This window comes from Nerophis lumbriciformis, linkage group LG05 (assembly GCF_033978685.3).
Source record: "Nerophis lumbriciformis linkage group LG05, RoL_Nlum_v2.1, whole genome shotgun sequence".
Lineage (NCBI taxonomy): Eukaryota > Metazoa > Chordata > Actinopteri > Syngnathiformes > Syngnathidae > Nerophis > Nerophis lumbriciformis.
Genome location: NC_084552.2, coordinates 15,877,586 through 15,892,753, shown reverse-complemented (window position 1 = coordinate 15,892,753; position 15,168 = coordinate 15,877,586). Strand labels below are relative to the sequence as shown.

At 37.1% G+C, this 15,168-nt stretch overlaps 1 protein-coding gene across 2 annotated transcripts in view; it reads left to right on the top strand.

Annotated features, from left to right (window-relative positions):
• The window catches only part of pde5ab (phosphodiesterase 5A, cGMP-specific, b), a 217,778-nt gene that overhangs the window by 169,884 nt on the left and 32,726 nt on the right, over nt 1-15,168 (top strand). For both annotated transcript variants that reach the window (XM_061961218.2, XM_061961217.2), the window contains exon 17: nt 8,135-8,235. In XM_061961218.2, coding sequence (XP_061817202.1) covers nt 8,135-8,235 — 101 coding nt within the window. The remainder of the gene's footprint in view (nt 1-8,134; nt 8,236-15,168) is intronic.

Below are 15,168 nucleotides of genomic sequence, written 5' to 3'. Positions count from 1 at the left end.
TAATATCTGCTTATTTTCCGTTTTAACATGTTCTATCTACACTTCTGTTAAAATGTAATAATCACTTATTCTTCTCTTGTTTGGATACTTTACATTTGTTTTGGATGATACCACCAATTTAGGTATCAATCTGATACCAAGTAGTTACAGGGTCATACATTGGTCATATTCAAAGTCCTCATGTGTCCAGGGACGTATTTCCTGAGTTTATAAACATACCGGTAATAGGAATTTTTTAAGAAAAGTGAAGATAAAAAATATCGATGTAATCATAGTAGTATCGACTAGATACGCTCTTGTACTTGGTATCATTACAGTGGATGTCAGGCGTAGATCCACCCATGGCGTAAATAAAGGGGCTTTATTTTGACAAAAAAAATCTTACGGTACATTAAACATATGTTTCTTATTGCAAGTTTGTCCTTATTATTTGACCTGTACTTTTTAGAGGCGGTATTGTACCGAATATGAGTCATTTGTATCAAAGTCAAATACAAAGTAGGGCTGCAGCTATCAATTATTTTAGTAATAGTGAACACACAAAGACCTCTTCACATCTGCAAAATAAGGTCTAAAGACAGGAATAATTAGTCAAAAGTTTGGGAATAACCTTTTATCTCGGTTTGAGTAAACTTAGAACCTTAATATATATTTATATCTTACATTTGACGTTACTTGTAAGCTTCCCACTTTGCTATCTTAAAATGACTGTTTTTAAGAACATTTACAACATCATGCATTTAAGATGTGGTTTTCCCCTCAAATATATTGATTTGTTGTAGTATTAGTTTGTTCAAATGATTATTTAACAAATATGACGTATTCGCCCGACATGTTTTATTTTATGTAACTTTCTAACTTTTTTTAAATTCTACATTTTTGTAATACAAATACACATGCTTTTCTACACCAAAAATCATCTATTTATTCTTCTTCTTCTTCAAACTGTTGAGCTTATTTCCCTTGACAAATTCCAAACATTCCCAAATTTCCCAGAATTCCAGGTTTTCCGGGACATATTTCCCCATTCAAAATGAGTAGGCCATTTTTTCAAACTTCCACCTTTTCCACATTTTTCAACCAATTCAAACCATTCCACCTTCAACATATTGCACTCATCCTGGACATTCAAACTATCATTTTTTTTTTAAATTCCAGGAAGTCCCAGAATTCCTCTTTTTTTCAAACCCTTTTTTCTAGCGACTACTCCTTCCACATTTTTCCACCGTTCTGCCGTCCAAACATTCCTCTTAATCATGAAAAAAACTGAAGTTGTTCTTTGAACTGGAAAAATTCCCGGTTTTCCTGGAATTCCTTAATACCATTTGTCAATTAAAAATGTTACTACTTCAACATTTCTCGACCGATTTGAGAAATTTCAACACCAACTCATTCGGAACATTCAAGTCCTTTAACATTTTCCAAAAAAATTCCCGCTTTCCCGAAATTCCCATTGAAATGAATGGGAAATCTTTCAAAGTACCACAATTCCCACATTTTTTAACCGATTCAAACCATTTCACCATTAACATATTCCACTCATCCTAGACATTCAAACACCACCTTCAAAACATTCCTCTTAATCAGGACAAAAAAAACAAAGTTGTTTTTTGAACTGGAAAATTTCCAGTTTTTCCCAAAATTCCTGGAATTCCGTGAAATTCCCATTGATATGAATGGGGCATTTTTCAAAGTTCCACCATTTCCACATTTTTCAACCAATTCAAACCATTCCACCTTCAACATATCCCACTTATCTAAGAAATTGAAACTATCATTTTTACAATTTCAAAAAAATTCCGGTAATTCCCACAATTCCTTTTTTGACTCTTTTTTCTGGCGACTACTCCTACCACATTTTTCAACCCACTTCAACCGTTCCACCGTCCAAACATTCTTCTTAACTAGGACAAAAAAACAAAGTTGTTTTTTGAACTGGAAAAATTCCCGGTTTTCCCGAAATTGCTGGAATTCCTTAATACCATTTATCAATTAAAAATGTTACTACTTCAACATTTCTCGACCGATTTGAGAAATTCCAACACCAACTACTCATTCGGAACATTCAAGTCCTTTAACATTTTCCAAAAAAATTCCCGCTTTCCCGAAATTCCCATTGAAATGAATGGGAAATCTTTCAAAGTACCACAATTCCCACATTTTTTAAGCAATTCAAACCATTCCACCTTCAACATATTCCACTCCTCCTGGACATTCAAACTATAATTTTTACAAGTTAAATTTTTTTCCAGGAATTCCCAGCATTCCCTTTTTTTTATACCCTTTTTTGACCCTTTTTTCTGTCGACTACTCCTTCCACATTTTTCAACCCACTTCAACCGTTCCACCGTCCAAACATTCCTCTTCATTAAAAAACGAAGTTGTTTTTTGAACTGGAGAAATTCCCGGTTTTCCCGAAATTCCTGGAATTCCTTAATACCATTTCTCAATTAAAGATGTTACTACTTCAACATTTCTAGACCTATTTCACCAACTCATTCAGAACATTCAAGTCTTTTAACATTTTCCCAAAAGTTCCCGCTTTCCCGAAATTTCATGAAATTCCCATTGAAATGAATGGGAAATCTTTCAAATACCACAATTCCCACATTTTTCAACCGATTCAAACCATTCCACCTTTAACTAATTCCACTCATCCAAGAAGTTCAAACTATCATTTTTCCAAGTTCAAAAAATGTCCAGGAATTCTTAGAATTCCTTTTTTTTTAAACCCTTTTTTGACCCTTTTTTCTGTCGACTACTCCTTCCACATTTTTCAACCCACCTAAACTGTTCTACCGTCCAAACATTCCTCTTAATCAGGACAAAAAACAAAGTTGTTTTTTGAACTGGCAAAATTCCCGGTTTTCCCGAAATTCCTGGAATTCCTTAATACCATTTGTCAATTAAAAATGTTACTTCTTCAACATTTCTCGACCGATTTGAGAAATTCCAACACCAACCATTTTAACTCATTCAGAACAGTGAAGTCCTTTAACATTTTCCAAAAAATTCCCGCTTTCCTGAAATTCCCATTGAAATTAATGGGAAATCTTTCAAAGTACCACAATTCCCACATTTTTAAAGCAATTCAAACCATTCCACCTTCAACATATTCCACTCCTCCAAGACATTCAAACAATCATTTTACAAGTTCCAAAAAATTCCAGGAATTCCCAGAATTCCCTTTTTTTCAAACCCTTTTTGACCCTTTTTTCTGGCGACTACTCCTTCCACATTTTTCAACCCACTTCAACTGTTCCACCCTCCAAACATTCCTCTTCATTAAAAAAAAAAAAAAAAGTTTTTTGAACTGGAAAAATTCCTGGTTTTCCCGAAATTCCTGGAATTCCTTAATACCATTTGTCAATTAAAAATGTTACTTCTTCAACATTTCTCAACCGATTTGAGAAATTCCAACACCAACCATTTTAACTCATTCGGAACATTCAAGTCCTTTAACATTTTCCAAAAAATTCCCGTTTCCCCGAAATTTCATGAAATTCCCATTTCAAATCATTTCAATCTTTCAAAATGCCACAATTCCCACATTTTTTAAGCGATTCAAACCATTCCACCTTCAACATATTTCACTCCTCCTGGACATTCAAACCATCATTTTTCCAAGTTAAGTTTTTTTCCAGGAATTCCCAGAATTCCCTTTTTTTTAAACCCTTTTTTGACCCTTTTTTCTGGCGACTACTCCTTCCACATTTTTCAACCCACTTCAACCGTTCTACCGTCCAAACATTTCTCTTAAGCAGGACAATAAACAAAGTTGTTTTTTGAACTGGAAAAATTCCCGGTTTTCTCGAAATTCCTGGAAATCTTTAATACCATTTGTCAATTAAAAATGTTACTTCTTCAACATTTTTCGACCGATTTGAGAAATTCCAACACCAATCATTTCAACTCATTTTGAACATTCAAGTCCTTTAACATTTTCCAAACAAATTCCCACTTTCCCGAAATTCCCATTGAAATGAATGGGAAATCTTTCAAAGTACCACAATTCCCACATTTTTTAACCGATTTAAACCATTCCACCTTCAACATATTCCGCTCCTCCAAGACATTCAAACTATCATTTTTACAAGTTCCAAAAAATTCCAGGAATGCCCAGAATTCCCTTTTTTTCAAACCCTTTTTGACCCTTTTTTCTGGCGACTACTCCTTCCACATTTTTCACCCCACTTCAACCATTCCACTGTCCAAACATTCCTCTTCATAAAAAAAAAAGAAAAAGTTTTTTGAACTGAAAAAATTCCCGGTTTTCCCAGAATTCATGGAATTCCTTAATACCATTTGTCAATTGAAAATGTTACTACTTCAACATTTCTCGACCGATTTGAGAAATTCCAACACCAACCATTTTAACTTACTCGGAAAATTCAAGTCCTTTAACATTTTCCAAACAAATTCCCGCTTTTTCGAAATTCCATGAAATTCCCATTGAAATGAATGGGACATATTTCAAAGTACCACAATTCCCACATTTGTTAACCAATTCAAACCATTCCACCTTCAACATATTCCACTCCTCCTGGACTTTCAAACTATCATTTTTCCAAGTTAAATTTTTTTCCAGGAATTCCTAGAATTCCCTTTTTTTAAATTCCTTTTTTGACCCTTTTTTCTGTCGGCTACTCCTTCCACATTTTCCAACCCACTTCAACCGTTCCACTGTCCAAACATTCCTCTTCATCAAAAAACTAATATGTTTTTCGAACTGGAAAAATTCCCGGTTTTCCCGAAATTCCTGGAATTCCTTAATACCATTTCTCAATTAAAGATGTTACTACTTCAATATTTCTAGACCGATTTCCCCAACTCATTCAGAACATTCAAGTCTTTTAACATTTTCCCAAAAATTCCCGCTTTCCCGAAATTCCCATTGAAATGAATGGGAAATCTTTCAAAGTACCACAATTCCCACATTTTTTAACCGATTTAAACCATTCCACCTTTAACATATTCCACTCATCCTAAACATTTAAACTATCATTTTTACAAGTTCAAACAAATTCCAGGAATTCCCAGAATTCCCTTTTTTTCAATCCCTTTTTTCTGGCGACTACTCCTTCCACATTTTTCAACCCACTTCAACCGTTCCACCGTCCAAACATTCCTCTTAATCAGGACAAAAAACTAAGTTGTTTTTTGAACTGGAAAAATTCCCGGTTTTCCCGAAATTCCCTAATACCATTCCTCAATTAAAAATGTTACTACTTCAACATTTCTCGACCGATTTGAAAAATCCAAACACCAACTCATTCGAAACATTCAAGTCTTTTAACATTTTCCAAAAAATCCCCGCTCTTCCCGAAATTCCATGAATCCCATTGAAATGAATGGGACATGTTTCAAAGTTCCACAATTCCCACATTTTTTAACCGATTCAAACCATTCCACCTTTAACATATTCCACTCATCCTAGACATTCAAACTATCATTTTTACAAGTTCAAAAAAAATCCAGGAATTCCCAGAATTCCCTTTTTTTCAAACCCTTTTTGACCCTTTTTTCTGGCGACTACTCCTTCCACATTTTTCAACCCACTTCAACCGTTCCACCGTCCAAACATTCCTCTTAATCAGGACAAAAAACTAAGTTGTTCTTTGAACTGGAAAAATTCCCGGTTTTCCCGAAATTCCGGGAATTCCCTAATACCATTCCTCAATTAAAAATGTTACTACTTCAACATTTCTTGACCGATTTGAAAAATCCCAACACCAACCCATTCGGCACATTCAAGTCTTTTAACATTTTCCAAAAAATTCCCGCTCTTCTCGAAATTCCCATTGAAATTAATGGGACATCTTTCAAAGTACCACAATTCCCACATTTTTTAACCGATTCAAACCATTCCACCTTCAACATATTCCACTCATCCTAGACATTCAAACTATAATTTTTACAAGTTCAAAAAAATTCCAGGAATTCCCAGAATTCCTTTTTTTTCAATCCCTTTTTTCTGGCGACTACTCCTTCCACATTTTTCAACCCACTTCAACCGTTCCACCGTCCAAACATTTTTCTTAATCAGGACAAAAAACTAAGTTGTTTTTTGAACTGGAAAAATTCCCGGTTTTCCCGAAATTCCCTAATACCATTCCTCAAATAAAAATGTTACTACTTCAACATTTCTCGACCGAGTTGAAAAATCCCAACACCAACTCATTCTGAACATTCAAGTCTTTTAACATTTTCCCAAAAATTCCCGCTCTTCCCGAAATTCCATGAAATTCCCATTGAAATGAATGGGAAATGTTTCAAAGTTCCACAATACCCACATTTTTTAACCGATTCAAACCATTCTGCCTCTAACACATTCCACTCATCCAAGACATTCAAACTATTATTTTTACAAGTGAAAACAAATTCCAGGAATTCCCAGAATTCCCTTTTTTTCAAACCCTTTTTGACCCCTTTTTTCTGGCGACCACTCCTTCCACATTTTTCAACCCACTTCAACCGTTCCACCGTCCAAACATTCTTCTTAACTAGGACAAAAAAACAAAGTTGTTTTTTGAATTGGAAAAATTCCCATTTTTTCTGAAATTCCTTAATACCTTTTCTCAATTAAAAATGTTACTACTTCAACATTTCTCGACCGATTTGAGAAATTCCAACACCAAACATTTAAACTAATTGAAAACATTCAAGTCTTTTAACATTTTCCAAAAAATTCCGGCTTTCCCGAAATTCCATGAAATTCCCATTGAAATGAATGGGAAATCTTTCAAAGTACCACAATTCCCACATTTTTTAACCGATTTAAACCATTCCACCTTCAACATATTCCGCTCCTCCAAGACATTCAAACTATCATTTTTACAAGTTCCAAAAAATTCCAGAAATTCCCAGAATTCCCTTTTTTTCAAACCCTTTTTGACCCTTTATTCTGGCGACTACTCCTTCCACATTTTTCAACCCACTTCAACCGTTCCACCGTCCAAACATTCCTCTTAATCAGGACAAAAAACTAAGTTGTTTTTTTAACTGGAAAAATTCCCGGTTTTCCCGAAATTCCGGGAATTCCCTAATACCATTCCTCAATTAAAAATGTTACTACTTCAACATTTCTTGACCGATTTGAAAAATCCCAACACCAACCCATTCGGAACATTCAAGTCCTTTAACATTTTCCAAAAAATTCCCGCTCTTCCCGAAATTCCCATTGAAATGAATGGGAAATCTTTCAAAGTACCACAATTGTTTTTTGAACTGGAAAAATTCCCATTTTTTCTGAAATTCCTTAATACCTTTTTCTCAATTAAAAATGTTACTACCTCAACGTTCCTCGAGCGATTTGAGAAATTCCAACGCCAATCATTTCAACTCATTCTTAGCATTCAAGTCCTTTAACATTTTCCAAAAAATCCCCAAATTTCCATGAAATTCCCTTTGAAATGAATGGGACCTTTTTCAAAGTTCCACAATTTCCCACATTTTCCATCTGATTCAAACCGTTCTAACTCCAAAATATTCATTCAGCCTGTTCAAAATGGTGTGCTCTCCTTCAACAATTTAAAAAGTTTCCCGGATTTCCAAGAATTTTCCAGTTTTCAGGGACATTTTCCCCATTCAAAATGAATTATCCATTTTTTAAGTCGCACATTTTTCAACCTATTCTAACTATTCCAACATCAACACATTCCACTCATCCAACTAACACTTTCCTAAGTTCCCAATCAAATTCGGTTTTTCCTGGAAATTCAAACTCTTCAACATTTAAACCATTCCAACATTCAAACTATTCTTACATGTCAGCATTTCAGTTCAACTTCAGCATTAGAGCATTCACACACGATTCCTTCAGGAATTGCCTCATCTAGTTGTATTTGTTGTAATATCTAAAAGTATGATATTGGGACTTAAATGACTTGAAATCAAACATTTGTTTCTCATTTAATTTTGCAAAACATTCCATCAGTTTGAAAGAAAATCCTTCACATTGCAAGATTTCCTCTCACAATGTCACCATTTTATTGCAACGGTATTCAGAAGTTTTTCCCTCATAAATGTACGTATTTACAGTATGTGTGTACTTAAGCTTTTTTGCATACTATTGTGACTTTCAACTAAAAGTTTTTGAAGCAGTAATGTAATTTTCCTCACTGCAATATTTCAGGGTAACCAGATCCTCAGTAGCCTGTCTGTGGAGGAGTACAAAAGTACTCTGAAGATGATCGAGATGGCGATTCTCTCCACTGACCTCGCCCTGTACTTCAAGTACGTAACAAGTACACAAAACCACATACACGCCGTCATAGTAACATTAGTTACATTTATTTTAGATATGAAAAGACTCTCACTACATTTATTCCGCATTTTTATTTTTCTCTCAAGGTGACAGGAACAAACTGTCAAACCAAGATTTGTACAAAACCCAAAACCAGTTGTGTAAATGGTAAATAAAAACAGAGTACAATGATTTGCAAGATATTTAATGTTCGAACTGGAAATCTTTGTTATTTTTTTGCAAATATTAGCTCATTTGGAATTGGATGCCGGCAACATGTTTCAAAACAGCTGGCACAAGTGGCAAACAAAGACTGAGAAAGTTGAGGAACGCTCATCAAACACTTATTTGGAACATCCCACGGGTGAACAGGCAAATTGGGAGCAGGTGGGTGCCATGATTGGGTATAAAAGTAGATTCCATGAAATGCTCAGTCATTCACAAACAAGGACGGGGCGAGGGTCACCACTTTGTGAACAAATGCGTGAGCAAATTGTTGAACAGTTTAAGAACAACATTTCTCAACCAGCTATTGCAAGGAATTTAGGGATTTCACCATCTACGGTCCGTAATATCATCAAAGGGTTCAGAGAATCTAAGCGGCAATGCCCAAAACCAACATTGAATGGCCGTGACCTTCGCATCAAAAAGCGACATCAGTGTGTAAAGGATATCACCACATAGGCTTAGGAACACTTCAGAAAACCACTGTCAGTAACTGCAGTTTGTCGCTACATCTGTAAGTGGCGGCGGTATGGCGAAGTGGGTAGAGCGGCCGTGCCAGAAACCTGAGGGTTGCAGGTTCGCTCCCCGCCTCTTGACATCAACAATCCAGATGGTTCTTTTCCTCTTTGTTCCGGAGGACACGACGTCCACAGTTTCCAAAAACAATTTAAAATGTGGACTCGTCAGACCACAGAACACTTTTCCACTTTGTATCAGTCCATCTTAGATGAGCCGACGGCGTTTCTGGGTGTTGTTGATAAACGGTTTTCGCCTTGCATAGGAGAGTTTTAACTTGCACTTACAAATGTAGCGACCAACTGTAGTTACTGACAGTGGGTTTCTGAAGTGTTCCTGAGCCCATGTGGTGATATCCTTTACACACCGATGTCGCTTGTTGATGCAGTACAGGCTGAGGGATCGAAGGTCACGGGCTTAGCTGCTTACGTGCAGTGATTTCTCCAGATTCTCTGAACCCTTTGATGATATTACGGACCGTAGATGGTGAAATCCCTAAATTCCTTGCAAAAGCTGGTTGAGAAAGGTGAACAGGCAAATTGGGAGCAGGTGGGTGCCATGATTGGGTATAAAAGTAGATTCCATGAAATGCTCAGTCATTCACAAACAAGGACGGGGCGAGGGTCAACACTTTGTGAACAAATGCACAAGCAAATTGTTGAACAGTTTAAGAACAACATTTCTCAACCAGCTATTGCAAGGAATTTAGGGATTTCACCATCTACGGTCCGTAATATCATCAAAGGGTTCAGAGAATCCCTTTGATGACCAACATTGAATGGCCGTGACCTTCGATCCCTCAGGCGGCACTGGCATCAAAAAGCGACATCAGTGTGTAAAGGATATCACCACATAGGCTTAGGAACACTTCAGAAAACCACTGTCAGTAACTGCAGTTTGTCGCTACATCTGTAAGTGGCGGCGGTATGGCGAAGTGGGTAGAGCGGCCGTGCCAGAAACCTGAGGGTTGCAGGTTCGCTCCCCGCCTCTTGACATCCAAATCGCTGCCGTTGTGTCCTTGGGCAGGACACTTCACCCTTGCCCCCGGTGCCGCTCACACTGGTGAATGAATGAATGAATGATGAATGAATGGTAGGTGGTGGTCGGAGGGGTCGTAGGCGCAAACTGGTCAGTCTACCCCAGGGCAGCTGTGGCTACAAATGTAGCTTACCACCACCACCAGGTGTGAATGAATGATGGGTTCCCACCTCTCTGTGAGCGCTTTCAGTATCTGATAATAGAAAAGCGCGATATAAATCTAATCCATTATTATTATTATTATTAAGTTAAAACTCTACTACAGTGGTTCTTAACCTGGGTTCGATCGAACCCTAGGGGTTTGGTGAGTCGGCCTCAGGGGTTCCGCCACGGAGGTAAAGAGACATCCGACTTATCGTGTAAATAAAAACTTCTCCCTATCAGCGTATTATGGATACCCCCAAACAATGTTCCCTCTAATTTTCCATCTGATTTGCAGGTTTTTTGATTGATTAATGGAAACTTTTACTAGCAGATTGCAAAGGAAGAGAATACACAGTACAGTACATATTCCGTACAATTGACCACTAAATGGTAACACCCGAATAAGTTTTTCAACTTGTTTAAGTCGGGGTCCACGTTAATCAAGTCATGGTAATGTGTGTGAGGTATGTAAATTGTTGTGAGTTCATGCACTGTGTTGGTTTTGTTCTTTGAATAAGGTGATGTTCATGCACGGTTCATTTTGTGCACCAGTAAAAAAACATACGACTTTTTCTTGAATTTGAAAAAAAAAAAAATAATTTCACTAAAGAAGGGTTTGTTGAATGTGCATATGAAACTGGTGGGGTTCGGTACCTCCAACTGCTCTACTATGCAAAGCAAAGGCCATTTATCAACAACACCCAGAAACGCCGCCGGCTTCGCTGGGCCCCAGCTCATCTAAGATGGACTGATGCAAAGTGTAAAAGTGTTCTGTGGTCTGACGAGTCCACATTTCAAATTGTTTTTGGAAACTTTGGACGTCGTGTCCTCCGGAACAAAGAGGAAAGGAATCATCTGGATTGTTCTAGGGCGCAAAGTTGAAAAAGCCAGCATCTGTGATGGTATGGGGGTGTAATAGTGCCCAAGACATGGGTAACTTACACATCTGAAAGGTACATGCAGGTTTTGGAGCAACATATGTTGCCATTCAAGCAATGTTATCATGGACGCCCCTGCTTATTTCAGCAGAACACAACATGCTAACTTCACTGGTTTTGGGTTTTGTAAGAGGTCTATTTGTTGGTCTGGCAAGGATTATCTTATAGAAGCAGTGATACTGAGCTTTTACATGTGTGGAAGGGGGATAGGGAAAAAAAAGAGTGGACTACATCCAAATTGCATTGTATGTTTTGCACTTGTTTTAATCCAAATATGTTTAAAAATAACTTCACACGGAAGGGCAGAGCCAAAACATATGTATCATGTTAGCTGCAGACTGTTGACAGCGATCACATGACACAGACATTACGTCATACTTTAATGAGTGCCATGCATTAGCTTGCATTGAATAGTGTAGTCTCTGGCACGAATAGGAAGACTTCTTCAGATCTCTTTCCAGTGATCACTCTTTAATCCTCCTCCCAAAGGGACCTGATTAAGTTCAAAGAATCGGAGCATAAAAGAAAAAGTGGTTATAAATATTTGTCGTCGATCCTTTTCAAGTTGGAAGTGGCGTTAAAAAAAAAAAGGACGGTAAATCTGGAAACCTCGGGAAAGTATTACGAACAAAACTGCGGATCTGAAGATGTCTTAAAAAAAAAAAAAATGTTGCTTAGGGAAAGTTGGTGAAAAGAGGCGAGGGCGTATGTCAGGGGCGTCACTAGCTTTTAAGGACAGGGGGGGCTTAGCCCCCAGGAGATGCACAGGATGCGAGCAAACGTAGCGCATGAGCACAAAACTTCACAAACGGCTAACAAAGACTTATAAATTATTCATTGTTATTATTATTATTTCAGTCGGTTTATTTTCAATCTGTGTTCAGTACAACAACACACATGGGTTTGCACAGTGACATTTTGTTTACAGCATCAACAAGAAACAATGACTTGCATGATCCTTCAAGATACACTGAAACACAATGAAAGTCAGGGCATTAGCCTCTATGTTATTCATTCACAACATAGAGGATAATGCCACGATTTTCGCTCACAATACAATAATTGTTTGTTCCCAAATATTTTGAAGTTGCACAGATTACATTTTGGGCACATATGTGACTAAAATGGTTGTAAATTCAAGCCCTGAAATATTACTTAATTACTTGAATTAAAGTAATATCTGGATCGGGATGATTTGGCTTATATATAATATATTTATATATATATATATATATATATATATATATATATATATATATATATATATATATATTATGGTAAGCCGTTAAGGAAATTAAATATATATGGAAGTTTGAATAGAAATGAGAAACGTTTATATATACTGTAAATAAGAAAGACTTAGAGTCCTTCTGCCGATCTGAAAAAGAGCCAAAGCTGTCAAAGAGCTGAGGGACCATCTTCAAAGTGCAATGCTGAAACAAATAATGCAAACAATAAAATGTAACTTCCAGGGCTTGAGATTAATGTAGTCCCGTCGTACCGTCGTCGGTAAAAAAAAAAATGCACGGGACGAAATGAAATGCTCCCCGGGACGATGGCTTTTAACCATTTTTTTTCTTTTTATGTATTTATTCATTTTACATTTTATATTAAATGTCTTGGTTTTTCCTCCCTCTGAAAATCCTATGAGATGTTTAACAAGCCATCCTATAATAATACAACAGCTATTAATGTAATAATACAATACAACAAATATATTTAATGATGCTTTTTCCATTATTTTAACAATAGGCTAATGTATATTACTTTATATAGATTCTACAAGAAACACAAAACTTAATAAAAACTACATTATTTACACTCAGCAGATGTTTGCTGCAGGGATGTCACCTCTTCTCACGGCAAAAAAATAGTTGGTTCTATGTTTTTGTATCGCCTCAATCGTAGGTTACTAGTTTACTAGTTCACCATTACTTCAGTGAAGAAAGCCCAGGATAGAACAGTGGTTAAGACAGCTACCTCTGAGTCTGTAGTACTGAGTTCAAATCCTTGACTTTTAAAGTTGAGGAATTAGTTTTACCTCTATCATATATCACTGATTGCATTTGTAAATAAACAAAAATCATGAATCAACAAGATTCTGGATAGTTTAATAGTCAACACTGTGGGCTCCCCAGAATCCCAACTCAGCAAGACCCATGATAGCATAGTGGTTAAGACTGCTGCATCTCAGTTAGTAGTGGTGGGTTCAAATCTCTTACTTTGAAAGTTTAGTTGTTCTGTTTTACCTCTAGAATAGTTCACTGATTGCATTTGTATATGAACAAAAATGAAGCTATACCAAGACTCTGCATAGCATGGTGATTAAGACTGCTACCTCTCAGTCAGTTGTATGAGGTTCAAATCCATGACTAGGAAAATGTATGTTTTTGTTTCATTTCTATCATAGTCCACTGATTGCATTTGTATATGAGCAAAAATGAAGTTATACCAAGAACCTGCATAGCATGGTGGCTAAGACTGCTACCTCTCAGTCAGTCGTATGAGGTTCAAATCCATGACAAGGAAAATGTATGTTTTTGTTTCATTTCTATCATAGTCCACTGATTGCATTTGTATATGAGCGAAAATCAGGTTATGATGGGACCCAGAATAGCTCAATGGTCAACACTGACCATTGATTGGTTCAAACCCCAGACAAGTAATCATTAATTTGGCTGAATGTCGTCAAAACGACATACATTGAGTAATGTTATGTGCTCGTTGCTTGAATAAAATAAAGTTAAAAAATGAAGTCAATGCTAAAGATAATAATAATAATTGTCAAATAGTCAATGAATACACCTCAGGGGTTACCTGTGTGTGTGTGTGTGTGTGAGAGAGAGAGAGAGTGTGTTTGTGTTTATGAGTATGTGCGTGTGAGTGTAATTCCTGAGGTGGGGGGACTAGGAGTAAAACTTAATAATAGAGAGCGTTGACCAATGAGCTCTCCTGGGTACGATTAAAAAAAAAGTTAATTGGAACAGTTAAAAAAATAATTAAATAAGTTAATTATTATGTTTTCATTACACATGTAGGTGAAATATATCGTCCAACACTCCCAATCAAAGCTTCAGAAGATACAAGTCAATTTACTGGATTTGAACCCAGCACCCTTTATTCCAAGTCAACAGCCTTACCCACTGTGCTATCCCGGGTCTTGAGAACTCTTGTATCCGGCTTGTATAGAAAGCTAATCAGAGACTTGTTGCTGGGTAAACTTCACTATAAACCAGTGGAATAAAATACTGCCAACCCGACTGGTATTGAACCCAGGACTGTTTAATCCCATTCAAGAGTCTTAATGGTAATAAATGATAAATGGGTTATACTTGTATAGCGCTTTTATACCTTCAAGGTACTCAAAGCGCTTTGACAGTATTTCCACATTCACCCATTCACACACACATTCACATTCACATTCACACACTGATGGCGGGAGCTGCCATGCAAGGCGCTAACCAGCAGCCATCAGGAGCAAGGGGTGAAGTGTCTTGCCCAAGGACACAACGGACGTGACTAGGAAGGTAGAAGGTGGGGATTGAACCCCAGTAACCAGCAACCCTCCGATTGCTGGCACGGCCACTCTACCAACTTCGCCACGCCGTTAACCACTGGGCCATTCTTTCCGGCTCATATAAAAAGCTAATCAGAGACCTAAGGTGGAACAAAATACTAGCAACTTACCTGGGATTGAACCCAGCACCATTCATTCCAAGTCAACAGTCTTACCCACTGTGCTATTCTGGGCCTTGTAAAAAACCTCTTTCCGGCTTGTATAGAAAGCTAATCAGGGACTCTTTGCTGGGTAAAATACACAAGAGGTGGACCAAGATACTGTCAACCAGACAGGTATTGAACTCAGGACTGTTTATTGCATGTCAAGAATCTTAACCACTGGGCCATCCTGGGTCTTGTGAGGATGTTTTCCTGGCTCATTAAGAAAGGTAATCAGAGACTCGTTGCTCGGTAAACTACACTATAAACCTGTGGAATAAAATACTGTCAACCCGACTGATATTGAACCCAAGACTGTTTAATCCTAATCAATAGTCTTAACCA